Genomic DNA, 25,756 nt, shown 5'->3' with positions numbered 1-25,756 from the left:
TTCACTTCATTTCCAAGAACTAAAATTGAACAATTCTCCTTTCTTTGTTAGACTAGAAACATACATATCTAAGAAGTAGTCCTGGATGGTTTAAAAAGCGTTTACATTTTGATCATATGAAGGGAATTTTCCCAGGCAAGGGGAGATAGGATTTGGTGCATGGCGAGAGTTAAATGCCATAAAATTGACATTGAGTTGGGATCCCGAAGTCATTTCACCCGCTTCCAGGTTTGACTTTTGTGGGTTTCGAGGCCAGCGGGCAGCCCCCTTGGATCTGTCGGGAAATACGTAAAAGCAAATTAAGTTCTTTAACCCTGCATTCTGACTTTCACTGCAGTGCACGGGTTCCACTCTATTCCTACATCTCACCAGGTTGGAGGAGGCAAGTGCTCAGCAGGAAGTCATTGTTGAATGAAATTGACCTGCCAGCAACAGTATAAAGGCTGAAATCAGAAAGCTTGTGGTTAGCCACAGTGAAAGCCTACTGCTAACAGGAGTGGTTCTTTCAGCCCGAATTAGCGACTTTATTTGGGAATAGCAGCTTTGCCTAGTAATTTTCAAGTGCCGTGGAGTCTACTGAATTGAATCTCAATTTCTTACCTGTGAGACTTCCCTCCAATATGGAAGCTACCTATGCTGTTGTAGATTGGACCTCTGAGGAGGAGCAGCAGCTTGATCCAGCCCAACAGCCAAAACAACAGAGGCAGCTGGAGCTGCTAGCAGTTCCACAGGACAGAGGGGATGGACATAGAGCTGCACTTCAAAGGAGGCAATACCCCCAGCACAGGGTCAGTTTCCTCGATATGTCCAAACAACAATGCCTCAAAAGTCTCTTGCGGATAGTAGTCGCAGACATATGCAGCCTTCTGGAAGTAGACCACTGCCCAAGACCAGGTGGCCACATGTTACCTATGGCTGTCAAGGTCACCACAGCCCTCAATTTCTTTGCAACAGGCTCCTTCAAGGGATCTATTGGTGGCATCTGCAGGATTTCATAATCTGAAGCCCACAAGTGCATCACCCAGGTCACCGATGTCTTGTTTGCCAAGGCCACCAGCTATATCCATTTCGACATGGCTGAGGCAACTCAAACCCATAGGGCTGAGAGCTTCACTTCACTGGCTGGATTTCCACGGGTCTAGGGCGTGATTGATGTCATTCATGTGGCAATCAAGGCGCCATTAAATCAACCAGACATCTTCACTAATTGTAAGGGCTTCCAACCCTTGATGCGCAGCTGATCTGTGACCACCACAGGAACATAGGGCTGGAGTTTTTCCAGTTCGCCACTGATCTTGTCCCCAGCAAAGCATCCGGTGCTACTGCACAGGCGCAGGTGCCATTTTTAAAGGGCTTCAAGCCCTTCATTTAAATTTAAATATTTAAAGTAACCTGACCTGAAAAATTAAAAGGAAAAGTTTCAATACCCTCTCCCACCCCCCTTCCCCAATGACTACACACTTTATTAATTGCCATCTTCCCCTCAAAAAAAGTAAACTCGCAATCCCGAACTTTCTTCACTTTAACCTTCAGCCCCTTCCCAACATCCCCTCCATCAATCGCAGTGGTTTTCCCCGCTACGCCCCCCCGCCCTGAAAACTTACCTGCTCCCCCCTCCCAACCAGTGTTCTGCCTTGGATCTCCAAACGGAATACTGCAGCGGGACGGCCATTACGAGGAGGTAAGTATTAATTCATTAATTTAAATGAAAGTACCGTCGCCAAGGGGGGGGGGCGCCACGAGGCCTCGCCACCGGTAAAATGGGGTGGGGCCTTCCCAGCGTTGAGGCCCATGGTGGGCCACTCCCGGAGGTATTTTATGGGCCCCCCTACCATGACCCCCCACATTGGTGTGGGGGAGGGGGTGCGGGTGGGGTGGCTGGCAAAATCCAGACCATCGTGAATTTATGCGCCAGTTATCCAGGAAGCTGCCATGACTCTTTCATCTTTTGGCAGTCTCATGTACCACAGGTGATCTCTCCACCAAACAGCCTCAGTGGTTGGCTCCTGGGAGACAAGGGATACCCACTCAAGACCTGGCTGATAACCCCAGTGAAATGAGTTCTGAGGATGGAATGTAAATATTTGAAGAGGGTGACTGTGAGAAATGGGTGCAAGAGGGCAATAGGATGAGGTTGAGTTGGAGATTTGAGGATGAGGTTGGAGAGAAAGGAATGTGTGTGCCAGCAAGGTGTGTCAGTCACACAAGTGCTGTGCAGTAGAATGCTAGGGAGGTGAGAGAGTGATGGCTGCCAGGTGTTGTAGGACACTCACCTTGCCGGACCTTATGAGATCATTAAACCTTTTGTGGCATTGGATCTAGGTCCTGCTGCTCACCACTTCTGCTAATTGCAGCCATGCCTGTTCCACCCATCCTCAGGGAAGAGTACTTCTCTTCTGGCCCTGACTGCATCCATCATGACTTCCAAGGATGAGACTGAGAACTGAGGGGGGTGGGATGGTTTAGGGACAGTCTTCCTACATTTGCTTCCATCCAGTAGCAGTTTCCTCCTTCCCACTGGTACATTCACTGCTGCCATTGTGAATCCTGGCAGGGTCCCTTTAAATAGAGATTCTTCATTGCATGTTTAGGCACATCATCTTGCCTGCCCTCCCTAATTAGTCGGGCAACCCAGAGGTGGGATGATAATGCCTGGCTTAGTGAAAGAGCCTTGGCGTAGCTCACTAATTAGTCAAGCAGTTTCCCAACTCGCAAATGGCCATCCCCCGCAGGGTCTAAGTCCAGAAAATTCTGTCTGTCTATCAACTTTATTCTAGTCCAGCTTGGGATAGTTAAAATCACAAAATATTGTTGCTCTTTTGTTTTTGCATGTCTCTGTGAACTGCCTGCAGATCTCCTCCTCTAATTCTACCATTTAGGAGTCTGTAAGGCACGGTGAAAATTGTACTATTTCTTTTTCTATTACCTAACTCTATCCAGTTAGATTAATTCTGAACACAAAGCTGAGACCCTGTGTTCTAGTGCTGTAACAGAATCCTTTAGTAACACTGCCATCCTAACCTATGTTTGGTCTTAAAACTCTTGGGTTAGGAGGGCAAAGATTGGCTGCTAGAGAGCACTATCCATCAATTACAGTAAAATTATGCATGTGTTAATGTCAAGTCAGGATATAATCAGGCTTGGCTGGAATTCTCCCTGTTGTTGAATAGCCTCCCAACATTCAATGCCGAGACTCATATGTGAAGAATGGCAGTTTGGACGAAGTACTGAAGGGCATCTGTGGAATTGTACTCAAACAAGAAATCAACATGGCTGATTGATGCCTCCATTACACCACAAAAATAGACGCGGATCCTATTTGACCCTGAGCTTTTGCTCCTGGTGCTATGTATAATTCTGCAAATAAGTTTGCACTCTGCTGTTATCACTTGATGTTTCAGGCAGGATTTACATCAGTTCTTGATAATTGAAAACTGACTTACACCTGTAAACTAAATTCTGCCTCAAAAGATTTCAGAAGATGGAATCAAGATTGATGAGTTTTTAGAAATAAATTATAGTATATTCCAATTAGACTGTTAAATTAGGAAATATTTAGATTTTAGGGAAAATCTAATTTGCATAAAATATTTGAAGTCAATCCTAAGGGAAAGCTCTTGCTAAACTGCAGTGATGTACCTTGCTGGGATGAATGAGTATTTTGCCAGTGAGAACATCAAGAATATCTAAAGCAATAAAAATGAGCCAATTGTTTCTGCTTGATAACTGAAATATCTGTTAGTCTTTTAATTTTGTGCTTTTTCTGCAGATGCATAGTCAAAATCACTGGTGATATGACTATGTCCTTTCCAAGTGGAATAATTAAAGTTTTTACCAGTAATCCATCACCAGCAGTGCTTAGCTTCCGAATACGGAACACCAGCAAATTTGAGCAAATCCTCCCAAATGCACAGCTTGTATATAGGTAATTGCTTCATATTTGTGTTTATCTGCTAACAAAATTTAAATCTAACTAGAATTGATTTTTATTTCCTTTTTTAAATGTATGGTGTAATTTGATTATTGTGTGTAGATTTTTAGTAAGAAGAATTCAAAAACATGTAATTAAATGTCAGCTCAGTTGGCAGATTTCTCATCTAAATCCAAGGTTGTCGGTTCAAGCTCCATTCCATGACTTGAGTATGTAATTTAGGTTTTAGCGAGGTACTGTGGGAGTGGTGCATTGTTTGGGGGAAGCCGCCTTTCAAATGAAACACTAAACTGAGGCTTCACCAACCTATTCAGATAGATGTAAGAAATCTGATGGCAATATTCAAAGAAGAGCTGGGAAGTTCTCCCCCACGCCAGTAATCTTAACCTTCAGCCCACACTGTTCCCATTAGATAGACAGACAGTTAAAATTGAATCGTTTACAGTCTGGTATTGGTTATTTTGAAATAACAGATTCTTTTTTGTAGCTTTTCATTTTACAGTCTTTATTGCAGATATTACAAATTTAGGGTGTTGTCATAAATATTCTCTTGGATATAGTGGTTGCTGTAAGCTATCTAAGGAACTTACTTTGAGTTATAATGGCCTGAGCCTCATGCCGAGGAATCATTGAGGCCCTTCCCCACTTTGTGTTAAAATTGAATCTTAAATTTCAAGATGCCATCTATTCTTGGTCTTAGTTTGACTCTCTTAAATTGAATACGGCTCATTCTCATGGTTTGAACTCAATTGAACCTTCTATTGGATTATAATGTTTTCCAGGGATTCATTATTCTGTACGTACTGTCATTGCCACTCAGACTGCAATGGGATGAAAGTATAGCATATTCTGAGAACTGAGTAAAACCAGTATGTGTCGTCCACTATCTCCACTTCTTTCTCTTTCTTGCTGCATCTGATCCTGTGCTTCCTGTTCTAGCTTTTTCCTTTCTCACTGATGTAGCTCTTCGTAGACTAAAGGTGTACATGACAACTCTCAAACATTTCATGCTACCAGTCAGTGTTTCTAGACTTCTACTACTCACAATTTGTTAGCAGAAATCAGTGTAGAATTTGAACTTCCCACACTAAATCATTCTGAGATTGCCTAAAAATTCTCTGCATACCCAGAATCAGTAGGTTCTTTAATTTCCACCATTGGTTTATGGATTATTTTGGGTTGGTATATCAGTGACACAAGAAAAAATTATCTTCTGATTCTGATCGTAAAAACCCTGAATTGTCTCTAACTTCCACACTGAATTTTGCACTGAAAATCGGGTCCCGGACTATACATTGTATACTAACATCATTAACAGGAGGAGTGTACACCTAGTTATCAGAGCCAGATTCTTTCAAAGGAGTCAGTAGATTGAACACTTGATGTGAATTCAGGTTAAAGTGGTGGATGCGTATTGCAGGAAAAAATTATGAGGTTGCAAATTATAACATATAGTTTCGCCTCGTTAAAACCTCCCACTAGTTGAGAAAAATAATGTACAAGATTCTTGCTTTAATAATCACACTTACGCCAATGTGCTTTGTTGAGTGATAATTTTCTTTAATCCACTGACTGGAGATCCGAATTTATATTTTTTTAAAGACATTTTAAAAGACCAGCTAAAAGGATGACTTTGCTGGCAGCTTAAGATGGCTATCTAATTTGCAACACTGTATCCTACACTGCAGTGCTTACCTGTTTTTAGGAAGCGAGAAATACTGCTAACGGCTATGTTTGAATGACTGAGTGACTGTCGTGTGACAAGCCCCTCCCCATCTGTGGTTTTAAGCTTGTGTCTTTCTGCAGCAGAGAAAGGAAAAGCAATTGGACTCTGACATGCAGACCCATGTGGGGGATGTCTCTCTCTCCCCATTCCAGCTTGAAAGCTTTCAAATCCTGCTTGTTGACTGACCACCTTTGCATACTCCGGCTACAATCAAAAATACCGTTGGAGGAAATCATCCGCATTGCTGTCTCCTAGAGACCCATAGAACCAGTCATCTACGTCTGCAGAATAAAAACCTCAGGACCACCGAATTCAGCTAGAAGCCAGCCAAATCACCAAACGCCACAGACTGTATACACCCTTTTTTCTGTGGACTCTAACTCAACAAATCTACCATTCCCCACTCTGTAACCTATTTATGTGTGTGTAAACCTCTAGAGTGTGTGTGTGTGTGAAAGTTGACGCTTTGTTTATTATTTTGTTAGTTCAGTTTCGGTACAATAAAGTTAACCTCTATCTTAATTCAAGAAAACCTGTCCAATTAGTTCTTGTTATGATCATAACAAGTAAATAATCAAACACCAACTGAATTGGCCAGTACATTCACTTTCAGAAATAATTAAACCTGTTGTAGTCAAACAAGGAGAGGGAAAAGAGGGAAGCACTTCGACCCCTCCTCACTTGACTGTAACAACATGTTAGTCATCAACATTTCACACTGACTGTAGTATTTCTTGTCAACTTAGAATTTGAACATCCCACATGCCCAAGGTCACTTCAGAATTCTGCACTTGTCTTCTCTCTGTGTATTTGGCAGAATATGTAACAACTATTAGTACTTAAATTATCTGTGAGCTTTGCAGAATAAATTACTTTTGGCATGAAAAGCAGAATTGCAGGCAATTGCAAATGCACCATAGAAATGTTAAAAGATCAAAAATTGCTGAGGAAACATTCCCTTGACTACCCCAGGAAATAAATCTTGCACCTTCATTATTTACATCTGCTTTCAGAAATTTCTGCAATTATCACTGCAAAAACATAGTTTTGTGTACTTGAATTTTTCTCTACAACATATATGGAATATACCTGCAGCAATGACTAGATTAAATTTTATTGTCCATTAGAGTTTTCGTTTTCATAGAAAAATTGAGCCAATTACAGAATCTTATTCCCAAAACAGCTGATAAAATCCTGGAATCTCACTTACTAAACACAGAATTTCATTTAATGATTTACCATAAACCAATGATCTTAGTCATTGGTCTATTTTCCACCATCTACAAGGCACAAGTCAGAAATGTGATGGAATACTCTCCACTTGCCTGGATGGGTGCAGCTCCGACAACATTCAAGAAGCTCGACACCATCCAGGACAAAGCAGTCCGATTTGATTGGCACCCCATCTACAAACATTCACTCCCTCCACCACCGACGCACAGTGGCAGCAGTGTGTACTATCTACAAGATGCACTGCAGCAACGCGCCAAGGCTCCTTAGACAGCACCTTCCAAACCCACGACCTCTACCATTTCGAAGGACAAGAGCAGCAGATGCATGGGAACATCACCACCTGCAAGTTCCCATCCAAGTCACACACCATCCTGACTTGGAACTATATCGCCATTCCTTCACTGTTGCTGGGTCAAAATCCTGGAACTCCCTTTCCAACAGCACTTTGGGTGTACCTACCTCACATGGACTGCAGCGGTTCAAGAAGGCAGCTCACCACCTTCTCAAGGGCAATTAGGGATGGGCAATAAATGCTGGCATAGCCAGTGATGCCCACATCCCATGAATGAATTTTTAAAAAAACATTTTAATAAGCTTTTTTAAATCAGCTTTTGCAAGTTTCTAGGTTGGCTTGCATGTAATGGTGTTTTTGACAAATTCAGGAAAAGTAATGTGTTTTTGTTTTCGAAACTCTTAGTTATCAAGAGGTGAACAACTTTTAAAATATTTTCCCAATGCTGGGTCAAGATTGCACTATATTGCCTGTTGGAAACTATTGATGAGCAGTTCTTTTTAATAGTGACTCAGAACCTGTAGAAGAATTGAGAGTAGGTACAACAATCAATGTTAATAAATGTGGAATTTGAAAATGTTAGCAGCTGCAATGATGAGTCTTATCTGAATTTTTTTTTACATTTTTTCTCTCAGTGATCCATCACAGAGTGACTCAAACACAAAGGACTTTTGGATGAACATGCAAACTCTCACTGCCTACCTCAAGAAACTGGCTGAACAGAACCCATCTTCCTCCTATTATAATGTGGATATCCTGAAATATCAGGTAAAGCAGACAATGAAGAAGATCACTGCTGTAGGGACTCAGTAAGCAATATTTTAAGTGTACTTTGAGACTAGTCAGATTTAGTTTCCATATGCAGCTCTGAAGAGCTAAATAAAGCACTTTTGACATTATTACTGTTACAGAAAATATACGGGTACACGGAAGTAGTGAAGATTAATCGCACTATGTAGCTTAATGGGCTAGATTTATCTTTAAATAATTCTAAGAAGATTGAATAGGGTATCTTGGTAGTCTGTATATAGTCATTTAAGTTTCATGTTTCCTAAAAGCTACTGCAGTTAATCATTCAGCAAGTGTATAATATTTCTATGATGTATATCATCATATGATTGTTTCATTTTTCAAACCCTGAGTATTTTGAGTCTCACCAATGAGCAATTTTGTAACATAATTGAGCGAACATCAGCTGTCAACTGCAGGTGTGTGTTAAAGATTTCAAACATTAGAATGCAGACTCATATTTTTGTTCGTTTTAGTTAGATAATTATGTAGGACCTTAAAGTTATAGCAAATTTATCATTTCTCAAACTACTAAATCAGTGTCAAGGAGCACTAACCCTGAGCTAGAAATTCACAATATTTTAAATGTCATGTAAAGTTCCGAAAAGCAAATGTTTTGCATTGCTTGTTGTTATGAATAATGCTGTAAAGTGCTTTGAGACATCCAGTGGTCGTGAAAAGCACTATATAAATGCTAGTCTGTCTTTCTTTAAATGTTCTTTGCTTCCCTCCTTCCCATGACTCCAAAAATAAATGAAAAAATGGACTAGCTGCTAGATACAGGAAATGAATCTATAATCTGTTAATACTGTAGTTTGTAGAAAATATATTAATTGAATATCTCTATTTAATAGAAATGCATATAAATGCAAATAGCATATTTAATACTCCATTGACTAGCTGATGCTGTTTTCACCTTTTGAGATGCTAAGCTATTATAGTAGAAGTCGTTTTTGCCAAGGTTGGATTCTTTCCCTTTAATTTTTTGGCCTCTTGTCTTAAAGGCCCCCGTTTGTGCTGAATTCTATTAAACTTTTTTTTGCTCACTAGTACCTATTTGTATAACACATTAGCTGCTTGCCACATATGGCTGATTGGTAACCCAGATGTGGCTGAATGGATTTCTGATTAGTAAGTAAAGTGAGTAATCACATGGACATGTAATCTCAATACTCAAATTTCCATTGCGTTGTGTACTTTAACTTTTGTGTGTGGTGGTAAAATGGTAAGACGAAAAGCAGAGCATTTAAGTGTCTTTTGATATTTGGTTACTTTCTTAGTACTGAACGGTGCTAAATGTTAGGTAAATATACACAAGTGAACTACATTTACCAGCACTGTATAACTAAGTGCAGTGTTTTCTACTGGTTGGTGCAAGGGGCTGAAATGATGTTGCTGTAGCCACACTTGTGGCTAATTAGTGATTGCTATTGGACAACATGGCTCCAGTATCTCTCCCAAGTGGCCATTCTTCATGTGTGAACTTAGATTGTGAGCATCATAAGTATATTTGATAATGGATGGCATCACAACCTAGCCCAACCAGGCCATAGGTGGCTTCACCCACATGCACACTTTACAGCGGGATTTTATCAGCGCTACTTTTTAACCAGTTTCCAGAAGCTAGCTGGCAACAGCCTTGGATAATTTTCCATCCACTGTTGCGACCCTTCCTGTTGGTAGGAGCTTCCGTCTGCTGGACACTACTCCACAATAACCCAGCTTAAAATGAGATCTTAATGGAGTGGGAATCAAACTTGCGAACCAGCGCTCCATGGTGCCATTCAGTCATGTGCCACTATGCTACATTGTTTATGTAATGCATTACCTGATGAGCCTTAGAATAGCAGTTAAACTGAACACAGTTCCACTTCAATTCAACACTCATCATTCACAAACTAACAAATGGGAAATATGGCTATAATGTTAAAGTATAATCAGTTTCTTTAAATCTGTTTTGAGTCCAGGTTATAAAAAAAATGTTAATTCAGGAAAAAAAATGCAATATGTTTTTGGAGCTGTGAATGTATTAATTTCAGGGGAAAATTGGTAAATGGAAAAATATTATCAATATCTACAGTTGACATCTATAGTTGATAAAAACAACTATTACATTTTCTCCAGTTCATATTTGTGAAAAATGAAGTCTGTGTTGTAAAATGAATACTGTTTTGTCTGATAATTGCTTAATTTGGTCTCTGCAGTTTCTTCAAGCAATAGGTCTGCATAAGTGTTGGTATTTATCCCAATAGAATCTTGAGTGCCCTAACGTCTGCCTGTCTGTCTCTCTCTCTCTCTCTCTCTCTCTCTCTCAGGTATCCTCAAATGGTATTCAGTCAACACCACTAAACCTAGCTACCTACTGGAAGTGCAGTCTTAACACAACAGATATTCGAGTGGACTACAAATATAACCCAGAAGCTATGGTTGCTCCCTCTGTGCTATCAAATGTCCAAATCTTGATGCCAGTCGATGGTGGAGTTACCTGCATGCAGTCACTGCCTACTGCTATCTGGTAATTTAGAAACCCAAACCTTTTATACATCTTAGAAGAATTTTGCTTAATGAGTAGAAAGACAGAGCATTCAGATGCATGTTACTGATGTGGAGAAATTATTAGAATTGAATTTGGTCTGTGCTTAGTTGAGCCAGTAAGGCTCTCCAATAAAATACATTACTAATCTAGTATTAACAAAATGTTGGAAATATAATTATTCTGCCTTGTGTATCAAACTTTTATTCTCCCCTCTCCCTTGGGTGGAAGGAGCCACAGTTGTACCTACCCACAGCCCAGTCCCTCAGGATCATTATATTTGCCTCTTTCCACACCACCACCCATGTCATCTCTGACGTCCTGTCAGTATACAACACATCATATAGCCATGTAATGATTCTATCCAAATAATGAACAGATTTAATTAGAATTGTAACTAGGCCTGGTGATTGCTTGGCAATTAAGATAGATCTTTCAACCTTTTTGAATGCATTGTATTTGTTTACCTACTAGCTCTCCTCCTTGAGTAACCTTAGAATTAAACTGAGGTCACAGGATAAACAGTGCATCCTCCTCTTGGGTGAAAGGATTTGAGGACAAAGTATCCTAATCTTCTGAGTTCTCTGCAGGCCACAAGACTTGTCCGTCTCCTCTGATACAAAGGCATTTAAACCTTAATCAGACAACCCCAACTCTGTAACATCCCACCAATGTAGATGCTTTTGTCCCTTTCTGCTTCACATTCATCTGCTGAAGATACTATCTCACCCCCATTATTAACCATACATTAAGAGACAACTAAGTTGTTGTTTACCCTTACATTGATTATTCTTGCGATTGTCCTGATGAGTGTAAGACAAAAAGCTTTGACAACATGTCATTATTTTCAGCAGTTCTCAAATTCTGTACTACTAAACGACTATCTGATAATTTTCCCAAGAACCTTGTATGCATCCTTGGAGGAAGGAGCTAGTTTAGCCATGAGACTTTCTATTAATCTAGGATGGGTATTTACTTTCACCAGTCACATATCAATGCAAATTGGCCATCTTTCTTTGTCAGAATGCTTCTTTTGAGTGGCATGTACCTCTGTCAAGTGGCCTTTTAGTAGCTAATGAGTATTTTTGAAAACCAACTTCAGATAGGCTTTATAAGATCCAACTGACCCCTCCGTTGGACAATTAAAGATCTGCAACCAGGTCAAGAGGGGTTACTTGATCACTTCCATAAAAAATAAGTGCTCAAGTATCATGTGTGCTGGCATGAGATGTAGGTCGGATGGCTAGCCAGGGAAGTCCAGTGATTGTGATACTGAGCTACGTAAGCATTTCTGACATGTTAATTATTCAGTTCACTTTAAATTTGGTTCCACTGTGGATAATAAGATGATATTATTAGATTGATAGAATTTACAACACAGAGGGAAGCCAATTGGTCCATCGTGCCTTTACCGGCTATTGCCTCTATGAACAATGCACTTGTAATATATTTACTTTTTGATTATATATTAATGGCCTGGACTTGGGTATACAGGGCATAATTTCAAAGTTTGCAGATGACAGAATAACAACTTGTATTTATATAGCACTTTTAACATCATAAAACATCGCAAGTCACTTCACAGTAGCATTATAAAGCAAAACTTGACACAGATGCAAGTAGGGCAGATGGGCAAAAACTTGGTCAAAGAAGTAGGTTTTTAAGGTGCATCTTAAAGGAGGAAAGAGCGGCAGAGAGGTTTAGGCAGGGAATCCCAGACCTTATGGGCTAGGCAGCTGAAGGAAAGGCCGCCAGTGGTGGAGCAATTAAAATCAGGGATGCTTGAGTGGCAGAGTTAGACAAGCACAGATATCTCAAGGGTGGTGGGGCTGGAGGAGATTATAGAGAGAGGAAGGGGCGAGGTCATGAAGGGATTTGAAAACAAGAATGAGAATTTTTAAATCACGGTATTGCTTGACCGGGTGTCAGTGTGGATCAGCAAACACAGAGATGATGGGTGAACAGGACGATGCGAGTAAGGACGCAGACAGCAATGTTTTGGATAACCTAAAGTTTACGAATATAAAAGCAAAATACTACTGATGCTGGAAATCTGAAATACAGACCGAAAATGCAAGAAATAGCCAGACCTACTGAGTATTTACAGCATTTTCTGTTTTCATTTTAAGTGTATGGAAGTTACGATGTGGGAGGCCGGCCAAGAGTGCATTGGAATATTCAAGTCTAGTAGTAACAAAGGTATCGATGAAGGTTTCGGCAGAAGATGAGCTGAAACGGGGATGGAGCAGGGTGATATTATGGAGGTGGAAATAGACCGTTTTAGTGATGGCACGGAGATGTGGTCGGAAGCAGGTCAGAGGCTGGGAATACTGCGGCAAGTACCTCACCTCCGCAAAATCTGACTGCGATCTACAAGGCACAAGTCAGGAGTGTGATGGAATACTCTCCACTTGCCTGGATGAGTGCAGCTCTGACAATATTCAAGAAGCTCGACAGCTTCCAGGACAAAGCAGCCCACTTGATCAGCACCCCATCCACCACCTTATTATGAGAGGAGTATGATAGTATAGCTGTGGGGAGTATGATATTATAGCTATTACTGAGGCATGGCTGAAAGAAGGGCAAGAATGGCAGCTCAACATTCCTGGTTACAGGGTTTTTAGATGAGATAGCGAGGAGGATAAAAAAGGAGGGGTGTTGCAATATTGATTATAGAAACAATTATAGCGTGAGGAAGGATGATATGGTAGAAGTATCAGCAAATGAAGCCATATGGGTTGACACGCTACTGGAAGTGTACTAAAGACGCCCAAATAGTCAGAGGGAGATAGAAGAAATTGTTAGTCCCACCATTTTTCTTTAAAGGAACATACTTGCTCTGAACCCTCACTATCTCTTCCTTGCATGCCTCCCACTGATCTGGCACTGATTTACCTTCAAGTAGCTGTTTCCAGTCCACTTTAGCGGTAAGTGCCTCACCTCCGCAAAATCTGACTGCGATCTACAAGGCACTTGCCTGGATGAGCGCAGCTCTGGGGCGGCGCACTGGTTAGCACCGCAGCCTCACAGCTCCAGGGACCCAGGTTCAATTCTGGGTACTGCCTGTGCGGAGTTTGCAAGTTCTCCCTGTGACTGCGTGGGTTTTCGCCAGGTGCTCCGGTTTCCTCCCACCGCCAAAGACGATAGGTGATAGGTAAATTGGCCATTGTAAATTGCCCCTAGTGTAGGTAGGTGGTTGGGAATATGGGATTACTGTAGGGTTAGTGTAAATGGGTGGTTGTTGGTCGGCACAGACCTGGTGGGCCGAAGGGCCTGTTTCAGTGCTGTATCTCTAAATAAATAAATAAAATAAAAAAAATATATAGGCAAAACTCTGTGAAGTGCAAAAACAATAGAGCAGTGATGGGGAATTTCAACCAATCTAACATTAATTGGGATAGAATTAGTGTGAAAGACACGGGGAGCAAAATTCTTAAAATGCATTCAGGAGAACTTTTTTAGCCAATACTTAGCAAGCCCAACAAGTGGACTTAGTTTTAGGGAATGAAGCTGCGCAGGTGGAAGGGATATCAGTTGGGGAGCGCTTTGGTGAAAGTGATCATAATTCAGTTAGATTTAGGGTAGTTATGGAAAAGGACAAAAATAGACCAGGAATAAAAGCTCTCAATTGGGGAAAAGTTAATTTTACTTAGTTGAGATGCGAATAAGCTAAAGTGGACTGGAAACAGCTACTTGAAGGTAAATCAGCGCCAGATCAGTGGGAGGCATTCAAGGAAGAGATAGTGTGGGTTCAGAGCAAGTATGTTCCTTTAAAGAAAAATGGTGGGACTAACAAATTCAGAGACCCCTGAATATCAAGGGGCTTAAAGGAGAGGATAAAGGTATAAAGGGAAGCTTATGACAGATACCGAGGGCTCAATACTGCAGAAAACCTACAGGAATATAGAAAGTGTAGGAGTGAAATTCTGGTCGCCACACTACCAGAAGGACGTGGAGGCTTTGGAGAGGGTACAGAAGAGGTTTACCAGGATGTTGCCTGGTCTGGAGGGCATTAGCTATGAGGAGAGGTTGGATAAACTCGGATTGTTTTCACTGGAACGACGGAGGTGGAGGGGGGACATGATAGAGGTTTACAAAGTTATGAGCGGCATGGACAGAGTGGATAGTCAGAAGCTTTTTACCAGGGTGGAAGAGTCAGTTACTAGGGGACATAGGTTTAAGGTGAGAGGGGCAAAGTTTAGAGGGGATGTGCGAGGCAAGTTCTTTACACAGAGGATGGTGAGTGCCTGGAACTTGCTGCCGGGGGAGGTGGTGGAAGCAGGTACGATAACGACGTTCAAGAGGCATCTTGACAAATACATGAATAGGATGGGAATAGAGGGATACGGTCCCCGGAAGTGCAGAAGGTTTTAGTTTAGGCAGGCATCAAGATCGGCGCAGGCTTGGAGGGCCGAATGGCCTGTTCCTGTGCTGTACAGTTCTTTGTTCTTTGAAATTAAAAAAAGGAATTAGGAAAGCAGAGAGAGGGCATGAAAAAATATTGGCAAGTAAAATCAAGGAAAACACAAAGATTTTTTTTTATAAATACATAACGAGCAAGAGGATAACTAAAGAAAAAGTAGGGCCTATTACAGACCATAAAGGTAACCTTTATGGAGACTGAGGACATTGGTAAGGTTCTTAATGAATACACTGTCTGTTTTCACAAAAGGAAGGGATGATGCAGACATTGCAATCAGGGAGGAGGAGTGTGAAATATTAGATGAAATTAACAAAGAACAAAACAAAGATAATTACAGCACAGGAACAGGCCCTTCGGCCCTCCAAGCCTGCGCCGATCCAGATCCTCTCTCTAAACATGTCGCCTATTTTCTAAGGTTCTGTATCTCTTTTCTTCCTGCCCATTCATGTATCTGTCTAGATACATCTTAAAAGACTCCATCGTGCCCGCGTCTACCACCTCCGCTGGCAACGCGTTCCAGGTGCCCACTACCCTCTGCGTAAAGAACTTTCCACGCATATCCCCCCTAAACATTTCCCCTTTCACTTTGAACTCGTGTCCTCTAGTAATTGAAACCCCCACTCTGGGAAAAAGCCTCTTGCTGTCCACCCTGTCTATACCTCTCATGATTTTGTACACCTCAATCAGGTCCCCCCTCAACCTCCGTCTTTCTAATGAAAATAATCCTAATCTACTCAACCTCTCTTCATAGCTAGCGCCCTCCATACCAGGCAACATCCTGGTGAACCTCCTCTGCACCCTCTCCAAAGCATCCACATCCTTTTGATAATGTGGCTACCAGAACTGTACGCAGTATTCCAAATGTGGCCGAACCAAAGTCCTATACAACTGTAACATGACCTGCCAACTCTTGTACTCAATGCCCCGTCCGATGAAGGAAAGCATGCCGTATGCCTTCTTGACGACTCTATTTACCTGCGTTGCCACCTTCAGGGAACAGTGGACCTGAACACCCAAATCTCTCTGGACATCAATTTTCCCCAGGACTTTTCCATTTACTGTATAGTTCACTCTTGAATTGGATCTTCCAAAATGCATCACCTCGCATTTGCCCTGATTGAACTCCATCTGCCATTTCTCTGCCCAACTCTCCAGTCTATCTATATTCTGCTGTATTCTCTGACAGTCCCCTTCACTATCTGCTACTCCACCAATCTTAGTGTCGTCTGCAAATTTGCTAATCAGACCACCTATACTTTCCTCCAAATCATTTATGTATATCACAAAGAACAGTGGTCCCAGCACGGATCCCTGTGGGACACCACTGGTCACACGTCTCCAGTTTGAGAAACTCCCTTCTACTGCTACTCTCTGTCTCCTGTTGCCCAGCCAGTTCTTTATCCATCTCGCTAGTACACCTTGGACCCCAAGCGCCTTCACTTTCTCCATCAGCCTGCCATGGGGAACCTTATCAAACGCCTTACTGAAGTCCATGTATATGACATCGACAGCCCTTCCCTCATCAATCAACTTTGTCACTTCCTCAAAGAATTCTATTAAGTTGGTAAGACATGACCTTCCCTGCACAAAACCATGTTGCCTATCACTGATGAGCCCATTTTCTTCCAAATGGGAATAGATCCTATCCCTCAGTATCTTCTCCAGCAGCTTCCCTACCACTGACGTCAGGCTCACCGGTCTATAATTACCTGGATTATCCCTGCTACCCTTCTTAAACAAGGGGACAACATTAGCAATTCTCCAGTCCTTCGGGACCTCACCCGTGTTTAAGGATGCTGCAAAGATATCTGTTAAGGCCCCAGCTATTTCCTCTCTCGCTTCCCACAGTAACCTGGGATAGATCCCATCCGGACCTGGGGACTTGTCCACCTTAATGCCCTTTAGAATACCCAACACTTCCTCCCTCCTTATGCCGACTTGACCTAGAGTAATCAAACATCTGTTCCTAACCTCAACATCCGTCATGTCCCTCTCCTCGGTGAATACCGATGCAAAGTACTCGTTTAGAATCTCACCCATTTTCTCTGAGTCCAAGCATAACATTCCTCCTTTGTCCTTTAGTGGGCCAATCCTTTCTCTAGTTACCCTCTTTCTCCTTATATATGAATAAAAGGCTTTGGGATTTTCCTTAACCCTGTTTGCTAAAGATATTTCCTGACCCCTTTTAGCCCTCTTAATTCCTCGTTTCAGATTGGTCCTACATTCCCGATATTCTTTCAAAGCTTCGTCTTTCATCAGCCGCCTAGACCTTATGTATGCTTCCTTTTTCCTCTTAGCTAGTCTCACAATTTCACCTGTCATCCATGGTTCCCTAATCTTGCCATTTCTATCCCTCATTTTCACAGGAACATGTCTCTCCTGCACGCTAATCAACCTCTCTTTAAAAGCCTCCCACATATCACATGTGGATTTACCTTCAAACAGCTGCTCCCAATCATAGTGAGAGAGGAAGTATTCAGGGGTTTAACATCTTTGAAAGTGGATAAATCCCCAGGCCCAGATGAAATGTATCCTAGGCCGTTAAGGGAAGCAAAAGAAGAAATAGCGGAGGCTCTGACCACCATTTTCCAATCCTCTCTGGCTACAGATGTGGTGCTAGGGGACTGGAGGACAGCTAATATTGTACTATTATTTAAAAAGGGAGAAAGGGATAGACCGAGTAATTACAGGCTAGTCAGCCTAACCTAGGTGGTGGGAAAATTGTTGGAAAAAATTCTGAGCGACAGGATAAATCTTCATTTGGAAAGACAAGGGTTAATCAAAGACAGTCAGCACGGATTTGTTAAGGGAAGGTCATGTCTGACTGAAATGATTGAATTTTTTGAAGAGGTAACAAGGAGGGTCGATGAAGGAAGTGCATTTGATGTTGTCTGTATGGATTTTAGCACGGCTTTTGTTAAGGACCTACATGTCAGAGTGGTCATGAAAGTAAAAGCCCATGGGGAGTTGGATCCAAAATTGGCTCAGAGGCAGGAAGCAAAGGGTAATGGTTGATGGGTGATTTTGTGACTGGAAGGCTGTTTCCAGTGGGGTTCCGCAGGGCCCAGTACTGGGTCGCTTGCTTTTTGTGGTATATATCAGTAATTTCGATTTGAATGTAGGGAGTATGATTTAGAGGTTTGCAGATGATACAAAAATTAACCATGGGTTGAAAATGAAAAAGAAAGCTGCAGCAGATATCAATGGACTAGTCAGGTGAGAGAACAGTGGCAAATGGAGTTCAAACCGGAGAAGTGTGAAGTAATGCATTTGGGAAGGTTAGCAATGCAGGTGAATACACAATAAATGGTAGGATACTGGAGAAGTGTAAAGGAACAGAGGGACCTTGGAGTACAGGTCCACAGATCCCTGAAAATGGGTGGACAGGTAGATAAGGTGGTCAAGAAGTCATGTGGGATACTTTCCTTTATTAGCTGAGGCATGGAATATAAGAGCTGGCAGGTTATGCTGGAGCTGTAAAAAAAAACCTCACTATCGGGTACAGAGGAGATTCACAGGGATGTTGCCTGGACTCGAGACTTTTAGTTATGAGGAAGGATTGGATAGACGAGGTTGTTTTCTTTGGAACAGAGGAGGCTGAGGGGAGACTTAACTGAAGCGTATAAAATTATAAGCGGTCTAGATAGAGTGGATAGGAAGGCCCTATTCCCCTTGAGGGACCATAACCAGGCAGCATAGGTTTAGGGTAAGAGATAGGAGGTTTAGAGGGGATTCGGGCAGAAACTTTTCACCCAGAGGGTGGTGGGGATCTGAAACTCACTGCCTGATAGAGTGGTAGAGGCAAAACCCCTCATAACATTTATAAAAGTACTTGGATATGCACTTGAAATGCCGTAACCTACAAGGCTACGGATCCACACCTGGAATGCGAGATTAGGCTCTATGGCTCCTTGCCAGCCAGCACAGACACGATGGGCTGAATGGCCTCCTTCCATGCTGTAAAATTCTGTGATTCTTAAACATTCACTCCCTCCACCACCAGTGCACAGTGGCAGCGGTGTGTACTATCTACAAGATGCACTGCAGCAACTCACCAAGACTCCTTCAACAACACCTTCCGAACCCATGATTTCTACCACCTAGAAGGACAAGGGCAACAGACTCATGAAAACACCACCACCTGCAAGTTCCTTTCCAAGTCGCACACCATCCTGACTTAGAACTATATTGCCGTGGCTTCACTATTGCTAGGTAAAAATCCTGGAACTCCCTCCCTCCCTAACAGCATTGTGGGCATACCTACACCACATGGAGTACAGCGGTTCAAGAATGCGGTTCACCACCACCTTCTCGAGGGCAATTAGGGGTGAGCGATAAATGCTGGCCTTGCCAGTGATGCTCACATCCCATGAATGAATAAAAGAAAAAGCTCATCTCCGGGTCAAATGTACTCTGACACCGAGGTTGCGAACTATCTGGTTTCACAGACCGTTGTCAGCGAAAGGGATAGAGTTGGCAGCTAAGGACGGAGTTTGTGGCGGGCATCAAAGACAATGCCTTCAGTCTTCCCAATATTTAATTGGAGGAAATTTCTGCTCATCCAGTGTTGGATGTCAGACAAGCAGTCTGATAAGTTAGCAACAGTGGAGCAGTCAAGAAAGGTGATGGTGAGATAGAGCTGGGATACGGAACTTGAAGGTGTAATGAACAATGTGAGCAGCTTTCAGGAAGACACAGACTGGTGAAATGAGCAGACAAATGGCAGATAAAATTTAATGTAGAGAAGGGATTCATTTTGTAGGAAGAATGAGCAGAAGCAGTCTAATTAATTGGACAATTTTGAAGGGGGTGCAGCAAAAGAGAGACCTGGGGTGTACATACAAAGTTTTTGAAGGTGGCAGGACAAGATGAGAAGGCTACAAAAAGATATGGGATCCTTGGTTTTTTTAAACAGAGGCATAGACCATGAAAGCAAGGAAGTTATGCTAACTCATAATAAAACACTAGTTAGGTGCCAGATGGAATATTGTGTCAAATTCTGGTCTTTCAGAAGGATATCAAGGCTTTAAAGAGGATGCAGAGGAAGTTTACTAGAATGGTACCAGAGACAAAAGACTTCAGTTAGGTGGAGAGACTAAAGAAACTGGGGTTGCTTTCCATGGAAGAGAAGCTTAAGGTGCGATTTGATAGAGATGTTCAAGATCATGAAAGGTTTTGATAAAGCAAATAAGGAGGAACTGTTTACAGTGGCAGAAGGGTCAGTATGGTTTGGTTGAGTGGGCGGAAAAGTGGCAAATGGAATTCAATCCGGAGAAGTTTGAGGGAATGCATTTGGGGAGTGTGCACAAAGAGAGAGGTCGAGGAAGTGAGAGACCTTGGAGTGCATGTCTACAGGTCCCTGAAGATGGCAGTACAGGTAGATAAAGAGGTGAAGAAGGCATATGGAAAGCTTCATTGACCAAGGTATAGAATTCAAAAGCAGGGATGTAATGCTGGAACTGTATAAAACGCTGGCTAGGCCACAACTGTATTGCATACAGTTCTGGTCACCACATTACAGGAAGGACATCATTGCTCTGGAGACAATACAGAGGAGATTTACAAGAATGTTGCCAGGGCTTGAAAATTCCAGCTATGAGGAAAGATTTGTATCGGCTAGGGTTGTTTTCCTTAGAACAGAGGAGGCTGAGGGGTGACTTAATAGAGCTGTACAAAATTATGAGGGGCCTAGAGTAGACAGGAAGGACCTGTTTCCCCTAGCGAAAGGTCAGTTACCAGGGGGCACAAATTTAAGGTGATTGGTAGAAGGATTAGAGGGGACAAGAGGAAAAGCTTTTTCACCCAGAGGGTGGTGGGTGTCTGGAATTCACTGCCCAGATCAGTGGTGGAGGCAGAAACCCTCAACTCATTTAAAAGGTACCAGGACCTGCATCTGAAGTGCTGTAACCTGCAAGGCTACGGACCAAGTGCTGGAAAGTGCGATTAGATTGGGCAGCTAGTTTTTTCAGCCGGCACAGACATGATGGGTTGAATGGCCTCTTTCTGTGCCGTAATTTTTCTAACATTCTATAGTAACCAGAGAACACAGATTTAGCTAATTGGCAAAAGAACCAAAGGTGACATGAGGGAGGTTAAGAATTATGCAGCAAGTTATTATGATCCAAATACACTGCCTAAAAGTGTGGGGGAAGGTGATTCAATAATCACTTTCAAAAAGGAATTAGATAAATACTTGTAGAGGAAAAATGTACAGGACTATGGGGAAGGAGGAGGGGAGTTGGATTGATTGGCTAGTTCTTTCAGAGCTGGACACAGGTACGGTGGGTGAAATGGTGGCCTCCTATTTTCTGTCATTCTTTGATTGTATGAGTGGTGCTGCTTAGTCAGACATCATGTAAGTCAGCCCCAAAAGGTGGAAGCAGTTCCGACACCAACTTCCCGATTTGCTGTTGTGCACCTAGAAAGAGTATTTCTACCCATTTAGGGAAGTCAGTCGATACCAGTGAGCAACAATAGCTTCCAAGATCGAGGGAGATGTCCAACAAAGTTCACTCCCAAATACACCCATAGAACCTCAACTGCCATTAACTTGTACACTGCTGTGATGGTTTAGAAGTTACATGTACAAATTTTATTAAACATTAAGGGCTATCCTGCTTGAACTAGTGGCAGAAAAGGGGACCAAAATTAGATGGTGAGGTCTACTGCCACTGGCTGCCCTTACTCCACCAGCCACCTGAAAATGTCAATTTTACTACTGGCCACCACTCTTTGGGCTGAACTGGAGAAAGTTATGGTTGACCAGGGCTAATGGCAGTCATGCCCCTAAATGTTTATTGGAAGGAAAGGGTAGAGTAGAGGCTTCCACTTGCCCCGCTTCAACCCCAATGCCTTTTTAAGTCTCAGTTGAGATCTATGTATTTTTTTAAAAATTGGAAGTCGTCTTATCGGCTCTTCCATCCACTTTAAATGATTGATCACCGCTTCTGGTGCTGCAGCCAAGGTTTCACTCAGTGTGCTCCCCTTGGAAGGGATACTGACAGATGCTGTTGCGCATAAATAACAGCTGTGATTCAGGATCATGGTGTGCAGGGCAGCGAGCAAAAGAAGAAACTGATGTTGTCTTCCATACATTTTGTGTAGTTGATTAAAGTTAGCATATAAATGTACAAATGTTACAATATTCTTATTTTGCACTTGTTCTTTTGACCTTGATTCAGGAATGCAGAACAAAAGAAGGCCTTATGGAAGCTATCTGAAATTTCTGAGAAATCTGAGAATGGAGGTAGGTAGAATATGTAGCTTTCTTTGTACATCAACGAAGCATCTGTTGATTTCTTTCCAACAGCGAATCTGAGTAAATTTTCACCCCTAACATTAATTTAAGAAAAATGCAAGATGTTACATGTGAATCACAGCAATGCCAGTAATTATCCACCAACCCCCACCACAAACATCATACCACCACCACAAACACCATACCCCCACCACAAACACCATACCCCCACCACCGACTGTATTCTCCTTCTCGACCCCTGTCTCGATCAAGACCAGATTGTCTGAAACATGGGCATATTTCTTGACTTGGAGCTGAGCATCCAATTTCATATCCACTCAATAACAAAGCCTTCTACTTCTATTCCTAACATCATGGGCTGAATTTTACCGGCCCCCAATGTCGGGGTCGTGACAAGGGAGCCTGAGAAATGCCTGCGGAGAGGCCTGCAATGCTCCCCAACACGGGAAGCCCCAACCTATATTGCCGGCGGCAGCGAGGTCTAGTGGCAGCCCCCCCCACCCCGCCCCCGCCGCTCGGTGAAGGGAGCTGAATCTACATGTGTAAAGCACTACTTACCTTGCCTCAGCATGCATCCCACTGTCACTTTGGAAGCACTTTCTATTATTCAGCTGAACGGCTGTGTCTCACATGCCTTCCCATTCCCGACTGATAAAAGCCGGCGGGACAGAAATTGCAGTGCTCGGAGCCTGTGAAGGTGAGCGTGGCGAGACAGGGGCACAACTCTGCATACGTGTAGTGAGGTGGGAGGGGGAGTGCCTTTAGGGGGGTACATCTCTACACTCGTGTAGGGAGTTGAGTGGGGGAATGCATTAAAGGGGGAACAACTCTGCAGGCATCAAGGGAGCTACTGCGTACCCTCCCTCCGTAAAGGGGGGCACTCAGCGCTATTGAATGTTTGTGTGAGTGAATGAGCAATGGCACTCGTGAAGCAATGAATGTGGGGAGGGTGCCATAAACAGTCGGTGTTTGAAGGTAATCTGGCTGCTAGACCAATCGATGCAGCTGCTAAATCTGAATGTGGTTATGCTGTGCCATTCTTAGTGGAAGCTAAGATGGCCAATGCAATGCCACACCACATAGTTGATGGTTGAAAGCACTTGATGTACCTTTCAACATCATTCTTGCCCTGTTGTGGGTACCTTCAAAGAAGTGAAGGAACCGAGTTTAATGAAACTTGGAGTTGGGAATAGTACATACACCCTATATTCATTGATCCGCTTGTCAAGAGGAGCCTTATGCACAGCAGGCAAAACCAAGAGGCAGGTGCAGCCCACGTGGAAGCCCCCGGTCATGAGCAGCAGCAACCCCCAAGGCGAGCTCGCCACTATAGGTCGCCGCATCTATAGGTCCCGAATGACATACCTGCAGATGTCTGAGCGCCAGTGTCAGAGGCGACTGCAGATGTTGAGAGAGGCGGTGACACATCTGTGCATTGCTGAACGATGACCTGCAGCTGATGGGCTTCGGTGGACATCCTATGCCTGTGGCCCTCAAAGTCACTCTTAACTTCTATGCCTCTGCGTCATTTCAGGGACCCAGGGCTGACCTTTGTGGGGTCAGACAGTCAGCAGTGCATCGCTGTATCATGGAGGTCACCGGTGCCCTGTACCGGAGGGCCGGTGACTATGTCCGCTTCAGGACAGACCCTGAGAGCCAGGCCCAGAGGGCCAGCGGTTTTGGCTCCATCACAGGATTTCCACAGGTGCAAGGGGTCATAGACTGCACCCATGTGGCCATCAAGGCTCCCGCCGGGCGATCAGCTGCATATGTAAACCGAAAGAGCTTCAAATTGCTCAACGTGCAGCTAGTAAGTGATCACCAGAATCGCTTCATGCAAATCTGTGCCCGCTTTCCAGGCAGCTGCCATGACGCCTTCCTCCTGCACCAGTCCCTGCTACCATTGCTGTTCACTGAACTGGCTCATATTGAGGGGTGGCTTCTTGGAGACATGGCTCCTGACACCGGTGAGAAACCCCACCAGTGATGTCAAGAGAGATGGTGGTGTACATGTAGAAACTGATGCTGTTTCTTCAGATGATGTCACTGCGGGCCAGTATGTAGATGAGGGGGCCAAGATAGATCCGTGGGGGACACCAGAGGTAACAGTGTAAGAGAGGGAATAGAAGCCATTGCAGGTGATTCTCCAGCTATGACTGGATAGATCAGAATTGAAGCAGTTGAGTGCAGTCCCACCCAGCTGGATGACAGTGGAGAGGCGTTGGAGGAGAATGATGTGGTTATCGGTGTCGAAGGCTGCAGACAAATCAAGAAAGGTGAGGAGAAATAGTTTACCATTGTCACAGTCACATTGGATGTCACTTGTGACTTTGACAGCTGTTTTGGTTAAATGGCAGGGACGGAAACCTGATTGGAAAGATTTAAATATTGAGTTCTGAGAACGATGGGAGGCAACAGCACATTCAAGCACTTCAGAGAGAAAAAGGAGGTAGTTCGGGATAGTTTGTAAGGACAAGGGGTCAAGGATTGTTTCTTTGAGAGGGATGATGACGGTAGATTTGAAGGAGAAGGGGACAGTACTTGAAGAGAGCGAACTATTTACATATCAACTAACATGGGAGCCAGGAAGGGAAGTTGGATGGTCAACATTTAATAGGAATAGGATCGAGAGAGCAGGAGGTTGTCTCATGGACATGATGAGCTCGGAGAGGGCATGAGGGGAGGTGGGAGAGAAACTAAAGAAGGATATAACTTCAGGGCTAGGACAGGGGGAATCTTTAGAAGAAGTTTGGACCAGTGAGCTAGGGGAAGGTTGGGAAGCAGCAGAGGCAGCTGATCGGATTGTCTCAGTCTTGGTGACAAAGAGGTCCATGAGCTTGTTGCCCTTGTTGTTGATGAGGGTGGAGAAGACTGTTTGCGGTGGAGAAGACTGTTTGCGGTAGAGAAAAGCTGGGGATTGTCTTTACATTCCAGGATGATCCTAGAATAGTGAGCAGTTTTGGCAAACAAGAGCAAGACCCAACATTGCTTTATGTAGTCCAGCCAGATCTAGTGGTGAATGGCTAAACCAGTTGTTTGCCATATCCATTCAAGTCTGCATTCCTTGGATTTAAGGGAACAGAAATGAGGGCAGTACCGGGGAAAAGGCCAACATGAGAGAAAGTAATGGTGACTAGAGCATCATAGGTGGAGGTGAGGGTGTGGTTGAGCAGATAGGTAGCTGCCAATATACCATGAATGGAGGGCCAAAGGCTGGACAGTTGGGATTTTGAAAGTACAGTTCTAAGTGAATTGGGAGGGAGTTTTTTCCAAGTATATAGAAAGAAGTAGGATTGGAGGGGAAGGGGCATGTGGGTGGAGAGCAATGCCTGATCTGTGATTGACACAACGCAACATGAAATTGCAAGGTCATGTGGGTTGGGGAATTTATGTGGAGGGAGAGGTTAAGGAAGGATAGAAGGGCAGTGAACTCAGCAGAGAAAACATGACAAATTGAGGTGGAGGTTGAAATCACCAATGATGAGAAGTCTTGGTGCAGACGCCGAGGGAAGAAAGCATTGAAGATATCTCTGAGAAAATTTTTATGGTACTTGATGGGCAGTAGAGAATG

At 43.2% G+C, this 25,756-nt stretch overlaps 1 protein-coding gene across 1 annotated transcript in view; it reads left to right on the top strand.

The window, feature by feature from the left end:
- Window positions 1–25,756, top strand: part of fcho2 (FCH and mu domain containing endocytic adaptor 2) — a 311,078-nt gene that overhangs the window by 268,606 nt on the left and 16,716 nt on the right. The window contains exons 23-26 of the mRNA XM_068029556.1: window positions 3,770–3,925; window positions 7,818–7,950; window positions 10,287–10,486; window positions 22,109–22,173. Of these exons, the coding sequence (XP_067885657.1) occupies window positions 3,770–3,925; window positions 7,818–7,950; window positions 10,287–10,486; window positions 22,109–22,173 (554 nt within the window). The remainder of the gene's footprint in view (window positions 1–3,769; window positions 3,926–7,817; window positions 7,951–10,286; window positions 10,487–22,108; window positions 22,174–25,756) is intronic.

This window comes from Heterodontus francisci, chromosome 4, assembly GCF_036365525.1.
Source record: "Heterodontus francisci isolate sHetFra1 chromosome 4, sHetFra1.hap1, whole genome shotgun sequence".
NCBI classification, from domain to species: domain Eukaryota; kingdom Metazoa; phylum Chordata; class Chondrichthyes; order Heterodontiformes; family Heterodontidae; genus Heterodontus; species Heterodontus francisci.
The sequence above is the reverse complement of the archived record's forward strand: the minus strand, read 5'-3'. Positions and strand labels throughout refer to the sequence as shown.